This window comes from Ursus americanus, chromosome 17 (genome assembly GCF_024610735.1).
Source record: "Ursus americanus isolate L20-20 chromosome 17, mUrsAme1.1.p, whole genome shotgun sequence".
NCBI classification, from domain to species: domain Eukaryota; kingdom Metazoa; phylum Chordata; class Mammalia; order Carnivora; family Ursidae; genus Ursus; species Ursus americanus.
The window spans coordinates 35999584-36015572 of NC_142143.1; the positions used below are offsets into that span (position 1 = coordinate 35999584).

General features: G+C 36.4%; 1 protein-coding gene across 4 annotated transcripts in view; it reads left to right on the forward strand.

Moving 5' to 3' along the window:
- PPFIA2 (PPFI scaffold protein A2) overlaps positions 1-15989 on the forward strand; it is a 463684-nt gene that overhangs the window by 269209 nt on the left and 178486 nt on the right. For all 4 annotated transcript variants that reach the window (XM_087868891.1, XM_087868889.1, XM_087868890.1 and 1 more), the window contains one exon: positions 5311-5412. In XM_087868891.1, the coding sequence (XP_087725017.1) occupies positions 5311-5412 (102 nt within the window). The remainder of the gene's footprint in view (positions 1-5310; positions 5413-15989) is intronic.

The following is a 15989-nucleotide window of genomic DNA, read 5'->3' on the forward strand; positions in this document are numbered from 1 at the left end:
GAAATATTGGGAATAATAACATCACTTTATATACATGCAATAAAACATAGCAGACAATAATGCCATTGCTATGTAGAATATAGCATAGTATAATATTTCAAATGTAAACAAAAACAACTGCTACAAAGTAAAAAGGATATCAGACATATTATATGTGGAGCAAATTCTAAAGATTTCACTCGGGAAAAGAAATAACTACCGAATTATACCTTTTAAATATTGTTTTGGTATTAAAATAAAAATGTTTAGGGAAAGTGAACCATTCATTTATTGTTACAACAAAGATTCATTGTCTATAATTTGTCAGGAACTATGCTAAATCCTGAGGACATAAAAATAAATTAACAACCTTGCATTAAAGGATCTTACTGTTACTTGGAGGAGATGAACACATAATTCAATTATTTTAAAAAGAATTCAGTAAATGCATTAATAGATTTTGGGCAAGGTACTGTAGAACATTAACAAGGCAAACTGGTGGCTTAAAAATAAATTAGTTGGGGGTGCCTGAGTGGCTCAGTTGGTTAAACATCTGATTCTTGATCTCAGCTTAGGTCATGATCTTGGGATTGTGAGATCAAACCCCGCGTCAGGCTCAGGCTCTCCACAGAGTCTGCTCAAGATTCTCTCTCTTCCTCTCCCTCTCCCTCTCCCCCTTCCCCTGCTCTCTCGGAAGGAAGGAAGGAAGGAAGGAAGGAAGGAAGGAAGGAAGGAAGGAAGGAAGAAAGGAAGAAAGAAAGAAAGAAAGAAAGAAAGAAAGAAAGAAAGAAAGAAAGAAAGAAAGAAAGAAGGAAAGAAAGGGAGAGAGAGAGGGAGGGAGGGAGGGAGGGAGGGAGGGAGGGAGGGAGGAAGGAAGAAAGAAAGAAAGAAAGAAAGAAAGAAAACCTTTAAAAATAAATAAGTTAGGCAAAGAGGTGGAAGAGCATTCCAGATATAAGAGAGAGTATGTAAAAGAAAAAAATAAAAATGAAGAGAGATGAGGAAATGGAAAGGTGGAAATTGAAACAGGAAAGAAAAATCTGTGGTAGAGGCAGAAGACAGACCTTCTAAGAAGGAGGCTTTACAGGGTCAGAGTCACCTGTAAATCAACAATGTTTCTAAGCAGGTAGACTAACATTAAAAAGTTAGGTGTGTGTCACTTTAGTGATTGGTTTTGAGTGACAAAAATCCCTAATGTGCCTCGGATGAGATTTCTGAAAGGTCTGCGAGATCAAGTGCAGCAACTGTGCTATCTCTAGACCTTCAGCATCTGGCAGTGGGCCTGAAGTGTCGTAGGTGCCAAGTAAGTGTTGTGTGGGTGGATGGATAAGAGGGATGATAAGTTTGTATCAATCGGTACTATTAAGAAATTTGATGATTTTTCATTTTCAGCCAAAAGGAGGTAGTGTTGCAGAAATTAAAGAGGTTTCGAATCAGCGTGGATGATTTTTAGCTGCGTGACCTTGCACAAGTATTCATCTATGATAAGCGTCAGCATCCTCATCTGAGAAATAGGGAAGAGATTGAGTAATTCATACAAAATGCTAAGCTTAGGGCAGAGCAAAGTGACTCCTGCTCAAAAGGGTGATTGCTCTCGTTCAGTGAGAAATAGAGTGAATTAATTATGAAAGGGCTATGTTTTAGATAGTTTGAATTTTAAAAAGTTAAAATCTGTTTACATTTGGTGTGTTTGAAAGTAGGAGGCTCTGAAAAGTTTTGTGAGCTTGAGAAAGATATAATTTTTACGATGATTGAAAGAAAGACAAATTAGAAGGAAAGCCTATGGTCAGGAGGGAAAAACAGCATACTGTCATCACCTACGCCATTGACTGACTCTCTAACATTGGGCAAATTTCTTAACTTCTCTAGGCCTCAGTGAGACTTGTTTTTAAGACTTTATATTTTTAGAGCAGTTTTAGGTTTCTACCAAAATTGAGGGGAAGATAGATTTCCCACATACCCTCTGCCCCGACACATGCACAGCCCCCCCCCATCATGAACATCCCCCATCAAAGTGGTTGTGGTTCATTAGTTGTAATGATGAACCTACATTGACATGTCATTACCACCTAAAGTCCACAGTTTACGTTACTCTCAATAATTACTCCACTCTTGGTGTTGTACATTCTGTGGATTTAGACAAATATATAATGACATGTATCCAGCATTACTCCGTGCAGAGTAGTTTCCCTAGCCTACAAATCCTCTGTGCTCCACCTATTGATCCCTCTTCCCAACCTAACCCCTGTCATTCACTGATTTCCAGTTTTGCCTTTGTCATGTACTTAGAATCATACAGTATGTAGTCTTTCCAGAAATGACTTCTTTCACTTAGGAGTATGCATTTAGGTTTCCTCCATGTCTTTTCCTGTCTTGATAGCTCATTTCTTTTTAGCATTGAGTAATATTTTACTGTCTGTGTGAACCAGTTTATCCATTCACCTATGGAAAGGCATCTTGGTTGCTTTCAAGTTTTGGCAATTATGAATAAAGCCATTATAAACATCCATGTGTATGTTTCTGTGTGGACATATTTTTTTAACTCCTTTGGGTAAATGCCAAGGAGTGGGTTTGCTGGATTACATAAGAGTGTATAGTTTTATTTAGTGATATTCTAATATTTTGTTACAGAATTTTATTATGATTAATGAGATAATCAGTATAAATTGCCTTGCAGAGTACCTGGCATATTGTAAGGGCTGAATCAGTGTTAATTATATTTAGTGTTATTGTCATCTCATAAAAGATAATAAAACTCAGTTCATTTTGACAGTAGATACAGAAGAGAGAAAATGTCAAAGGAAAAGTGTAAAGACATTTGATGATTAGCTCTATATGATATCTGCCTCTACTGCAGTCCCAGATACACAGAATGTGCTTGCCTAATTCATGTTGTTCTGAGTGGAAGGTGTACTTTGCCTTGAGCCTCTTAGTTCCCCATACTCCTTTTGGACTAATTAAGAAGGATAATACAGGTGATTCTAAGTAATGGCTATCTAATACCTCAGATAAGGAAAAAAAAAGTACTGCTAAATGCACTCCAAAACTGAATCCTATAAACCTGAGGAACAGCTAGGGTCACATGGAATGGAGGAAAAGCACTACTAGACAAGTGGTCTGGAACACTATGTTCATGGTCTAACCCACTCTGTATGGATTGTGAACTTCATGAACTTGGACTTGAGTCTTAGTATTTCCGTTTCCTCAGCCATCAGTTGGGAATGAGACTCCCCCACTGGTAATTTAGAGAGCAAGATGAGATAAGGAATGTGAAAGTAGTGCCTGAAATTTTCTAGGAAGTTAATAGATTTAAAATTAATCTTAATACATGAAGACACCAAATAGCTTGCTTAGATTCAGTTCCATGGTAATAAATAAAAATCCAAAGTCATCTAGCACCAATAACTCATGACCAGTTTCTTTCCTCAGTTTTGAATATGTGATTATTTCAGTGCACTTATGGATTTGTATTTTCTGTTTTCTAAGCATAAAAAGCATATTTCTCCATTGTAGAGAGTTTTGATGATAAAAATACATAGGAGGAAGCAAAACAAAACAAAATCAAAGCTCATCTATTATTTTGCCACCTGGAAATACCTCATGTTAAAATTCAGAAATATTACCTTCTGATATTTTATCTTTCTGTAGGTAGTAAGCTAAATATCTAGAAAGATAGACCTAGATATAAGTTTTTTAAAAGTGGTCTGATGTTAAATATAGATTTGATTTATATTTTGTCTAATAATCTTCATAAATATAGCATTACTTCTAAATGCCTACATGTTAACAATGTATAATGTAGCATCATCACTTTCTTTTCTCCATCAGAATTATGCTGTTTTTTATCAAGTTTTGGGTTTTTTTATGGAAATGTTTATTGTTTTCTACTTGTTGCTTATTTCCATTCTCCACTAAAATAATATGCTCAGAGACTATCAACAACATTTAAGCAGGCAGCAATCAGAGGAGAAAACATTTATCTGTAATGGCAGCCTAAATGTAACAATGAACTCTTTCATCTTGATTCTAGGCTCTAAGTCTACTCTGAGGTCTTTGAAGTACCCACTTGGGCTAAAGCCACTCAGAGAGAAACTCAGCAAAATAAGTGGTTTGAAGCAAACAAAAATATAAACCCTAAACCTTTCCCAGCTTTGCATAATCATCATATTCATTTACTGTTGACTGTATTTCCCTTATAGAGGCTGGGTTAACCATAGCTGTCTCCCAGATTTTCATTTTTATTTTTCATCTTCTGACAGTGCCTTTTCAGCATGGAGCTGTTTTCCCAAATATTTAAATATTTGACAAGCATTAGTATTGTTACCGAGAATCACTTTAAATGATTTAATGATAATCATAATGATAACAGGGACCTGTTTACTATTTTTCAAAATCATTTTAAAATAGTGTTTGTTTATAAGTTAGAGTAGCTGAATAATTGAATTAAGTTTCTTGATTTTCTTTTTATGTAATCTTTACTGTGTCTAAACTCTCCGCTTCATGGTAAAAATACCCAGATCATACAATTTCTGATCCTATTTTGGGGAGGCCACTGAAGAATCCTCCAAATTATCACTTGTCACATAGAGAAAGGATTACTCCAGAACCCTCAATATTTTTTTATAACATGATCCATTTTCATTTATATTAAAAATGAATACTATTGAGCACCTGCTATGTCGAGAGTATAGCAGTGAAGTCAGACAAAGTCCCAGTTCACATGGAGCTTATGTTTCAGAGGGAAGGACTGAAAAATGCATAAATTAATTTGCTGATGATGTTATTAACTCTTAGATATTTATTATTTTGTAAGAGGTACATTCACTTTCTTCATCTTGTTAACATATAAATGAACTTCTTAATCTCTAAATAGCACATTTAATAGGATTTTTTGTGGTGGTTGTTGGTAGTGGTTTTGTTTTGTTTTGTGTTTGTTTTTGATGATTTAGTATACTCGGTCTGAACATTGCTGAATAGGAATGAAAGATTTTTGGAATTGTTCACAAAATTAGCCAAATTTAAATCATTCTATATTACTAGTATATTATCATAGTAATGTTAATTTCAGTGTGTTGTATCTGACACATTTTGAAACGTATTCGTTCACAGAAGCAGCATAGTACAATAAAATGTAAATGTTAAATATCATGAATTAGCATTTTCTGAACATTGGAATCTAATTTAATAACATCAATATATAGATAGACCAGTCATTGAAGTCATTATTCCCATTTTTTACTTTCAAGTTTGTATTTTGATTTTTCTTATTCCTGTGGAAAATATTTTTTAATATCTGAAATATGTCTTCAAATATTTTTATTCTCTTTTCAGGAATTTGCTGCGCTGACAAAAGAATTAAATGCCTGTAGGGAGCAACTTCTAGAAAAGGAAGAAGAAATTTCTGAACTTAAAGCTGAAAGAAACAACACAAGAGTAAGTATAAAACTGCCTCTGTTTGGAATCAAGTCCATACACAGTTCAGGGCCTCATCCCTTGTATACTCATAAGAATATAAACATTTAAAAACTTGAAGAAGACTTCAAGCAGAAACCAACTCATCATCTGTTACTTAAAGTAACAGGGAATATTCTATAAAACTCAAACAAGAAGGCCAGAAACCTAAATTACAGTCTTAGCATCTAAATCACTATGTTGCCTCAGAGAATGTTTTTATTCCTTCTGGCCTTTGCTTTTTTTGACTTTAAAAAGAAGGATTGGATTTCGATAGTTTCAAACTTTCAAACTATTGTATTAGAGTGGGGGACCAATACTCAGAGGCTGGAAGTGGGCAGAGAGGCTTGAGAGGGTATGAGTTTCCATTATGGGCTGATGTGAGGGAGTGGCTTGACGTTGGTCCTTACCTTGTTAAAATGTATAAAAGCACTGGAGCAGGACTCTCCTAATTAAAAGGGGCATAGCTTTTCTATTTTGGAAGATGACTGAGGAGACTTCCAGTTCTGAGGTTCTGATGTCATGATTTTGATGGATTCTATTATCTTCTGCTCTTGGAAACCCATGTATTCTCTCAGTCTCATGCCCTGTGATACTGAAGTCCAGAATTTGATCAGAGATACTGTATTTTCTCATTCAGAAAAAAATCACTAAGTTTCATAAAATATATAAATCACCAGATTACCTATAACTGAGAACAGTTTCTCTATTAAAAAAATGTGGAGGAGAAAACACTTTTGTATGGTTATATAGTTCAGTTTCAACATGAAGTAGGTGAAAAATATTTTCAGTATTACAGTTCTAGCAGATGAATGCTAGAAAATGAGAAAGTGAGAAAGTGAGGTATAGTTAATAGTGAATTCATTTGATGTTTGGTCTTAGAGAGTAACATAAAAATAATAACACCACAAACAGTGAGCTTGTGCCTTTAATGAGGAGTACCATTGTATCTGTAATGGTTATATGATCAAACTCAATTTATCTCCTTACTCATCGGGGTCTTATTTTATGGTAAAGGGAGTTCACACAGTACACACACAAGGAATTGGTTTTCATTGAGACTTTGATGAGCCAGTCATATGGACTGCCTCAAATAGAACATAACTAGGACAGTTTAGATCATGTTATCAGGTGTCAGATGAATTTTTTTCTATTTCTTTGTCCCTGTTGATATTTTTCCCCATCCTTGATTTCTAACTTACAATTTCTTCATGCAAATTTAAAATTTATTTCTGCCATGAGATTTATTCTGCCCTATTTCACTACTTTCCATTTTAATACTTTAGGCTACATTCCCTGATGTAGCACAGTACAGCCAAATGTAAATGTAGGATCGGGAAGCGGAACGTGGAAGGAAATGTAAACTTCTTGGTAGACTTTCAACTAATTCTCATATTTAAAATGTACCAGAAACTCTTCATTTAGCTGTGTATTTCTCCTTTATACAACCTTTTTTTTTTTTCTACAGCCCTTTACTCCTTTCTAATGCCATATAAGGAACATGTTATAATATCCCCATTTTACAGATGAGGTAACTCCTCAGAAAAAGGCAGATAACTTGCTGGATATTATGCAGTGAATAAATAAAAGAGAAAAGGGATTTGGAAGCTAAGGCAGTCTATCTCCAGAGCCTGTGCCCTTAGCACAAGCCATTAGCACAATTACTGAAGTTAAATCCATGGAGGAACACCTGGGTGGCTCAGTTGGTTAAGAATCCGACTCTTGATTTTGGCTCAGGTCATGATTTTGGGGTCATGGGATCGAGCCCTGCATCAGGCTCTGCACCCAGAAAGGAGTCTGCTTGAGATTCTTTCTTTCCCTCTTCCTCTGCCCCCCTCCCCAACTTGTGTATGCTCTCTCTCTCAAATAAATAAATCTTAAAAAAAAAAAAAGTTAGATTCATGGAAAAACTCCAAGATTTACAACAGCTTAAAGAAGACTTTGCCCTAAGAGTAAACCATTGCAGTGTGGGGTGCATCATTCCTTCATGATTGTGACTAATTTTAGAGAACTAGGAGATTTGGCAGCAGCATCCACACAGTCTTCATCATATTACACTCCATGAGGCCCAGATGTACCCGTGGCTGTTGCACCTGCAGAGGAATCTTGGGGGATAGAGACAGTAAGGGAAGCTATACTTGCAATACCTCTACAGGGGTCAAAGTGAGAAAAATACAAATATTAAATTAAATTCCATTAGGGTAACAGAAATTGAAGCCATTGATTTTAAACATGACTTTAAACATGAATAATAGTTACTTTGAAAACATGAATAAAGCTGGAAAACATTTTTTCCACTCTCCTTAAAGCAGTGGTGCGGAGTATTTTTGTTGTTGATTAGGGAAAATAGGGAAATAGATCTACAAAACCTTCTTTGTGCAAAGTATCAATTACATAACAACTTCCTAAGTTACATAACCTCCTGTCACCCTCCCCACCACCCAAAAAAATATCCAGGGCTAAAAATCAGACATATCTTCTCTCTTCCCTCATAATGCCCCCTTAAATGTTGCCAAATACAATACTTTTGATAGATTTATATAATAGTTTCTCCTTCTGTATGTTCTGGTTTGTTTTGTTTGTTTGTTTGTTTGTTTCTAGCTAGAAACACCTACTTATTAGTCATGGAGAAAGAACAACAAGCTAGTATTTCCTTCTCACAACTAAAGTGAATTTGATTGGTGTTATACTGTAGGGAAGTTTAAAGTAAAGTGTCTCAGTTTCCAGGGTTCTGATACCTGTGACTCTCTTTCCATGTTGACGAGTTAACATAGGCTCACTAATTGAGATAAATAACACAAAAGAAGACAGTCCACGAAGAGAACTCATAAGAGGATAGAGTATTTGTGTTAGTTTTGAATATCATCGAGAACAATAGATGAGAAAGGGATCTACTGTATAATATTGGAATTAATCATATCTTCTCCAAATAGAAGTTTCAGAGGGAGTTCAATGAATGAAGTTCATCTGATGTAGCAAATAATAATAATGATAATATTATAATAGCTAACATTAATTACATGTGAAATGTTTTTCTAAATTTTTTGTATGTTTAACCCTCTTTGTTTATCCTGACAGCAATCCCATTATCCCCAGTTAACTGATGGGAAAACTAGCATATAAATAATTTGCTCCAGGCTGCTACATGGCTTATAAGTAACACATCTAGGGATCTCCTCAGCTTAACCACCGGCTACGTATTTAAGAGATCATATTCCTAATGTCACTTGCAAATCATACATGATACAAGGGATCATGTTTAAGGAAGAGCAGAGTTTGTTCATTATTTTATAGTTCAGTTCTAATGTTCAGTAATCTATTTTGCATCAATTGTGTGCATAGTAATGTATGAAGTATTTATTCTGATGTCAGAGCTGAAAGTTGTAGCCATTTATCATTTTGTCACTGTAGTAACACCTGGTCACCAGCTCAAAAAAATATGAATGAATGAAAGAAATCAAAGTAATCACTATATTCAGCTGCCTCAAGTAATTAAATTGAGGACATCCAAATAAAATCATCCTAATATTATTAATGATTGTACAAAAATAGGAATTTAAAAAATTGTAGAGAATATTTATAGAAATATTCAAGAAGCTTTATTGTTGGGGCACCTGGGTGGCTCAGTTGGTTAAGTGTCTGCCTTCAACTCAGGTCATGATCCTGGAGTCCTGGGATGGAGCCCTGCATTGGGCTCGCTGCTTAGCCAGGAGTCTGCTTTTCCCTTTAATTCTCCCCCTTCTCTCTCTCAAATAAATAAATAAAATCTGAGAAAAAGCTTTATTATTTAATATTTTCACACTGATGAAAGTGTAGAAAAGCTGATTAAATAAAACTTATTTCTAAAACTTCTCTGCCCATACTTAGGCAAATTAAATGTATAGAAAATAATTTACTCCTGCCATTATTTCAACATACTCAAATCGACTGCTAAAGCTTACCATATTTTGGTAGAATTACTTGATGAATAAGTAAAAGAAAACCAGGAATATTAAACTAGTTATTGTTTCTTAATATCAGAATGGAGAATTTTTATTGTTGTTTTAGAACTGTTTTAACTGTTTTTGTGGCTGAGGCTCTCAAAGAAAGTTTTATGTAATTGGCAGTGTTTTAGAAAATAGCTATTGTGAGACTTTGAAAAAGAAGTTACGAGGGGCCCTGGGGTGGCTCAGTCAGTTAAGTGTCCGACTCTTGATTCCAGCTCAAGTCATTATCTCAGGTCATGAGATGAGTCTTGGGTTGGGTTCTGTGCTCAGTGTGGCGTCTGCTTGAGATTCTCTTTCTCTGCCCATCTCCCTACTCAGGCTCTCTCCCTCTTTAAATAAATTAATTAGTTAATTAATAAAATCTTTTAAAGAAGAGTAAAAGATGTTATGATTTCAAGAGCCAGTCCTTTTTTTTTTTTTAAAGATTTTATTTATTTATTCGACAGAGATAGAGACAGCCAGCGAGAGAGGGAACACAAGCAGGGGGAGTGGGAGAGGAAGAAGCAGGCTCATAGCAGAAGAGCCTGATGCAGGGCTCGATCCCAGAACGCCGGGATCACGCCCTGAGCCGAAGGCAGATGCTTAACCGCTGTGCCACCCAGGCGCCCCTTAAGAGCCAGTCTTAATGTCAATTATAAATAATAAAGCTGTAATTTCCTCTTACAGGTCATCAACTAAAAGACTTAATGGTCCTTAATTTAAGTTAAAGACTTAATTTGAAGCATTCTTTACCATGCCCTTACTTTTGTTTTCAGCCACAACATTTTATAAATAAACATTTAAATAGAATCAGACACCTGTCATTACTAAGAGAAGCTTCGCATTCTTGACAAACTTCTGTCTACGCTATTTACTAAAATCCCTCCAAGCGTATTTCCTCAATGAGTAGAAAGTATAGTCCAATTGGGAAAGAAAGAACCTCGCAGCCTAGGCAGGTGCAGATGCATGCGCGTGCGTGTGTGGATGTGGGTGTACATATATCTGAATGCTCTGATAGGATATGATAAACAGAAAAGGGATTAAGGATGTATGCCCTCCCAACAGCTGTTACAGCGTGTGACTCAAACATTTACATAGAACCATAGGGGATTGTAAACAGTATTTCAGAGTAGAGGATGTTGAGTACACTGAGCATGAAAGCAACTAATTTGAAGTTTCTTATTCTCAGATGTTAGTGTTGTGTTCTGTGGCCATATTACAGCAGCCAAGGTTATGTTGAGTTCAAATCTAACAAGAAGTTGTATAACTTTAGAAATTTAGTTCAAAATTTCCAATGATGCGATATATATGTATGCATATATACTATGATTTGTTGGTATATATACAGGCTGTGGTCATTTAAAATGAATCCCAACATAGGATTAGTGGTCATTTATGTAGTCCTTGCAATCCTTTGAGTACACCAAAGAGAGTGTCTTCTGCAAGATTTATTATTATTTTTTTTTAGTAATAATTTTTTATTATGTTAGTCACCATACAGTACATCCTTCGTTTTTGATGTAGTGTTCCATGATTCATTATTTGCGTATAACACCCAGTGCTCCATTCAGTATGTGCCCTCCTTAATACCCATCACCAGCCTATCCCAATCCCCCACCCCCCTCCCCTCTGAAGCCCTCAGTTAGTTTACCAGAGTCCATAGTCTCTCATGGTTCATTCCCCCTTCTGTTTACCCCCCCTTCATTCTTCCCTTCCTTCTCCTACTGATCTCCCTGCTATTTCTTATGTTTCATAAATGAGTGAAACCATATGATAATTGTCTTTCTCTGCTTGACTTATTTCACTTAGCATAATCTCCTCCAGTCCCATCCGTATTGCTGCAAATGTTGGATAATCGTTCTTTCTGATGGCTGAGTAATATTCCATTGTATATATGGACCACATCTTCTTAATCCAGTCACCTGTTGAAGGGCATCTTGACTCCTTCCACAATTTAGCTATTGTGGACAAAGCTGCTATGAACATTGGGGTGCATATGGTCCTTCTCTTCACTATGTCTGTATCTTTGGGGTAAATACCCAGTAGTGCAATTGCTGGATCATAGGGTAGCTCTATTTTTAACTTTTTGAGGGACCTCCACACTGTTTTCCAAAGTGGCTGTACCAACTTGCATTCCCACCAACAGTGTAAGAGGGATCCCCTTTCTCCACATCCTCTCCAACATTTGTTGTTTCTTGCCTTGTCAATTTTTGCCATTCTGACTGGCATAAGGTGGTATCTCAATGTGGTTTTGATTTGAATTTCCCTGATGGCTAATGATTTTGAACATTTTTTTGTGTGTCTGTTAGTCAAGAAGTATGTCTTCATTGGAAAAGTGTCTGTTCATATCTTCTGTCCATTTTTTGATTTGATTATTTGTTTCTCGTGTATTGAGTTTGAGAAGTTCTTTGTAGATCTTGGATACCAGTCTTTGTACTGTCATTTGCAAATATCTTCTCCCATTCCGTGGGCTGCCTCTTAGTTTTTTTGACTGTTTCCTTGGCTGTGCAGAAGCTTTTTATCTTGATGAAGTCCCACAAGTTCATTTGATCTTTTGTTTCTGTTGCCTTTGGAGATGTGTCATGAAAAAAGTTGCTGTGGCCAGTGTCAAAGAGGTTACAGCCTATGTTCTCCTCTATGATTTTGATGGATTCCTGTCTCACATCAAGGTCTTTCATCCATTTGGAGTTTATCTTTGTGTATGGTGTGAGAGAGTGGTCAGGTTTCATTCTTTTGCATATAGCTGTCCAATTTTCTCAGCACCATTTATTTAAGAGACTGTCTTTTTTCCACTGGATGTTTTTTCCTGCTTTGTCAAAGATTAGTTGACCATAGAGCTGAGGATCCATTTCTGGAGTCTCTATTCTGTTCTATTGGTCTGTGTGTCTGTTTTTGTGCCAGTACCGTGCTGTCTTGGTGATCACAGCTTTGTAGTATAGCTTGAAATCAGGCAACGTGATGCCCCCAGCTTTGTTTTTCTTTTTCAACATTTCCTTGGCGACTCGGGGCCTTTCTGGTTCCACACAAATTTAGGAGCTGTTTGTTCCAGCTCTTTGAAAAATGTCATTGGTACTTTGATCGGGATGGCATTGAAAGTGTAGATTGTCCTGGGTAGCATGGACATTTTAACTATGTTTATTCTTCCGATCCATGAGCATGGAATGTTTTTCCATCTTTTTGTGTCTTCTTCAATGTCTGTCAAGAGTGATCTGTAGTTTCTAGAATATAGATCCTTTTCGTCTTTGGTTAAGTTAATTCCGAGATATCGTATGATTTTTGGTGCTATTGTAAATGGGATGGATTCCCTAGTTTCTCTTTGTTCAGTCTCGTTGTTCGTGTACAGAAATGCAACTGATTTCTGAGCGTTGATTTTGTATCCTGCTACATTACTGAATTGCTCTATAAGTTCTAGTAGTTTGGGGGTGGAGTCTTTTGGGTTTTCCACATAGAGAGTCACGTCATCTGTGAAGAGAGACAGTTTGACTTCTTTGCCGATTTGAAGATTTATTAAACATTAGATAAAAGCGTTACTCCTACCAAAGGTGTACAATTAGTAGTAGATCCTTAGTGTTATCTTTGTGGGTTCCTCTTTATTTTTCATTTATTATAATTTATAAGCTTAGAAGACATGGATACATTCTAGATTTGAACATTTTGGCCACATCGTCCAGGCTAGGTAACTTACATTTATCTTACAACAATCAACAAGTGAGTATTAAGCATGTATTCTATAGAATATTTTCCTAAGTATTGAGAAGTATCAAGGATAAGTTAAATTGTTAAGCCCCTAAGAAGTCTGTTTTATAGTAATAAGAACACATTATTTGGTTTCATAATATATATACAGTTTAACTGTTTTAATCAAGACGACATTAATTAAGGAATATAAGAAATCTCCACACCTAGCTTCCATGCACAATGTCTGGGACCATATTTCTTAGCTTTGTGAGTTTTCCTTACATTCCCAGTCCCAGAAACATGCAACCTCTGTTACTACCTGTGCCAACAAAATGGACCCCCCATGCCTAGTATGGTTCCTCCTCATTTGGACCCTTCAGAATCTGTCCTGTGTGGGTGACTCTGGTTGGCTGACTTTTAAGTCACATGTCTGCCACCTAGTGGTTAAACATGCCTGGGAAGTGTTTTTTGTTTCCAATATTGGAAGATGATGTTCGACATTCAGGGAATTATCAGAGATGGAGGAGATGTACAGAAGACTTCGGGCAACCGTAAATACAAAGTCTCCACTACAACCTAACTTTTATTATACTCTTTTCCATATTAAAATTCTAAACAGCAGCAATACTGACATGTGTCTACCCAACAGTACAACTATACTTCTTAGACAAAAACAAAATCACCTTTTCTCAAAAAAGAAAGTGCATGCGTCCAGTTACAGGACCAGGGTTCTTCCATATGTACCTTCTTGCTCTTTTTAAATCTCAATCATATCTTAATATTCTGTAATGTATGGACTACTTTAAATGTTAATCAGAATCAAATACCCAGTATACAATAGAGTAAAAGGGGAGAATAATTTAATATACATTATGTATATAACAAAAAAATAAAGATCCTCTCTTCTCCAAGTGGTCAATAAGTCCTACTGGCAATTGCAAATTCCAATTCTAAACCTTCATTCCTGAACCTCTGTATATGAACCAATATATTCATCACTAACTCTAAGTATATACTAATTTCAGGATGATAGCACCCCAGTCTAGCCATGTGTTATCTCCAAGCAAGAATTAAGATAGACTCTTCCTTGGATCATTTAACCATTTTAAAGAGGAACTCAACATGCTTCTGAATGATGTGATAGCATGGTGAAACCAGGGCTGGGAGCATCAGTCAATCGCATTACTCCTTTCACTGTAAAATGTGTTTGTTTTTTTTTTTCTTTTTTTGGTCAGAAGTAATGTTGTATATGATAATAAGACTATGAGCAAAAATCTGATAGGATGGGATTGCTAGTAGAAGCAGAGCCATTAGAGAAGGCAAATTCATTTCCAGAAAACACATGTATTACATTAAGAAAAGACAGCCGCCAATCCCGGATGGAAGGGATTTAATGTAACCTACTTGCTGCAAGGTAATAAGCTGGGCTCTAGGTATACTGTATCATGAAATGGGTTCAGAATTGATGGCTGCATCTAATCACTTGGCCTTTCCACTGTGGTGGTAACGCTATCAACCTTAATGGTGAGAAGTTCATTTTGCCAGGTCAGTGAGTAACTTCCATCCCTGAAACCATGAGCACTTTTTTATGCCCATTGAGCAAATTTGGTGGTGGCCAGAGAAATAGGCTAATATCCAAAAGGTGAATCATTTTTGTCTATGAGATTATCAAAAACCTCTGCAAGAGTGTGTACCAAAGAATTAGTCCTAGTTCGGGGATAATATCCAAGAAATTTGGTATTCTCTTTTCTTCAGTACTGTTGACATGCTATAATGGTTATAGATACTTTTAGAGAAGGTCTTCTGATTAGCTGTTGCTTCATAACAAACCACCCCAAAATTTAACGTCACAAACAACGTTGTACTCACGGATTCTATGAGTCAGGGATTCAGAAGGGGCATAACGTTTGTGCTCCCAGCTCTGACGACTTGATGGTAGCAGAGACCCTGATGTGCTGGTAAACCATTTTTTTTTCCAGAAAAAATTTTAAAAAAATACTTATCTATATAGTGTTTGGAATTCCCATGCTGTAAATACTCCCACTGTAGCTGATTTCAAGCTACCAACATGATGTCACTGAATGCAGAGATGGGAAACAATGCACGGTTGGGAAGCAGTCTATAGTATTTCTGCCATTCAAATACAATGAAGTAAACAATCCAAGGAGCAGAGGATATTTAGGAATTTTATTAAAAATTTGGAATTTAGTAATATAATTGGGAAGTAATACGTTTTGAGTGTTTATTATCTTTTAAAAATATTTTTTATTTAATTATAAGCTTACATAATTTAAGCTTTAACAATTACTGTGTTTGAACTACTGGCTCACAAAAATCCTGAGAAGTAGCCATCCACTCTAGCAGGCTGGCATGAGACCGCTCTAGCACACCATTGCGGGGGATAACTCGAGTATCTGGACCCTGAAAGGTCTCCTGGGGAGCAGGCTGTCTCACACAGTTTATAGGGCTTTGTGTGAACTTAACCCTGCTGATCTGGTGTTGGTCTTTCTTTCACAAACTTTGCTGTAACCACACCAGCCTCCTTCAGGTTCCTGAAGAAGCCAAGCCTTTGCCTGTGCTGTACCCTCTGCCTCGAGTCCTTCATCTGGCTCCTCATTTGGCCAGCTCTTTCTCATTAAAATATGTGCTTACTGCTCTATGCACAGTAGGTGTCTCCTCTTTCCAGCTCCCATAACTCTATTTCAGGGTTAAGTTCGCACAAAATCCCATAACCTGTGTGAAACAGCTTGGATGTAACCAGTGCATGCATGTATCTGGAGAATTCAAGAGAGTAGAACAACAGGAATATAATCAGAGATTGATCAGTAAAAGGAAAGCCCTTTGAAAATATTGTGCCATCTTCATACTGAAGAACTATTAATATTATTTTGACCCTTAAATCTGATCCCGGCCTAC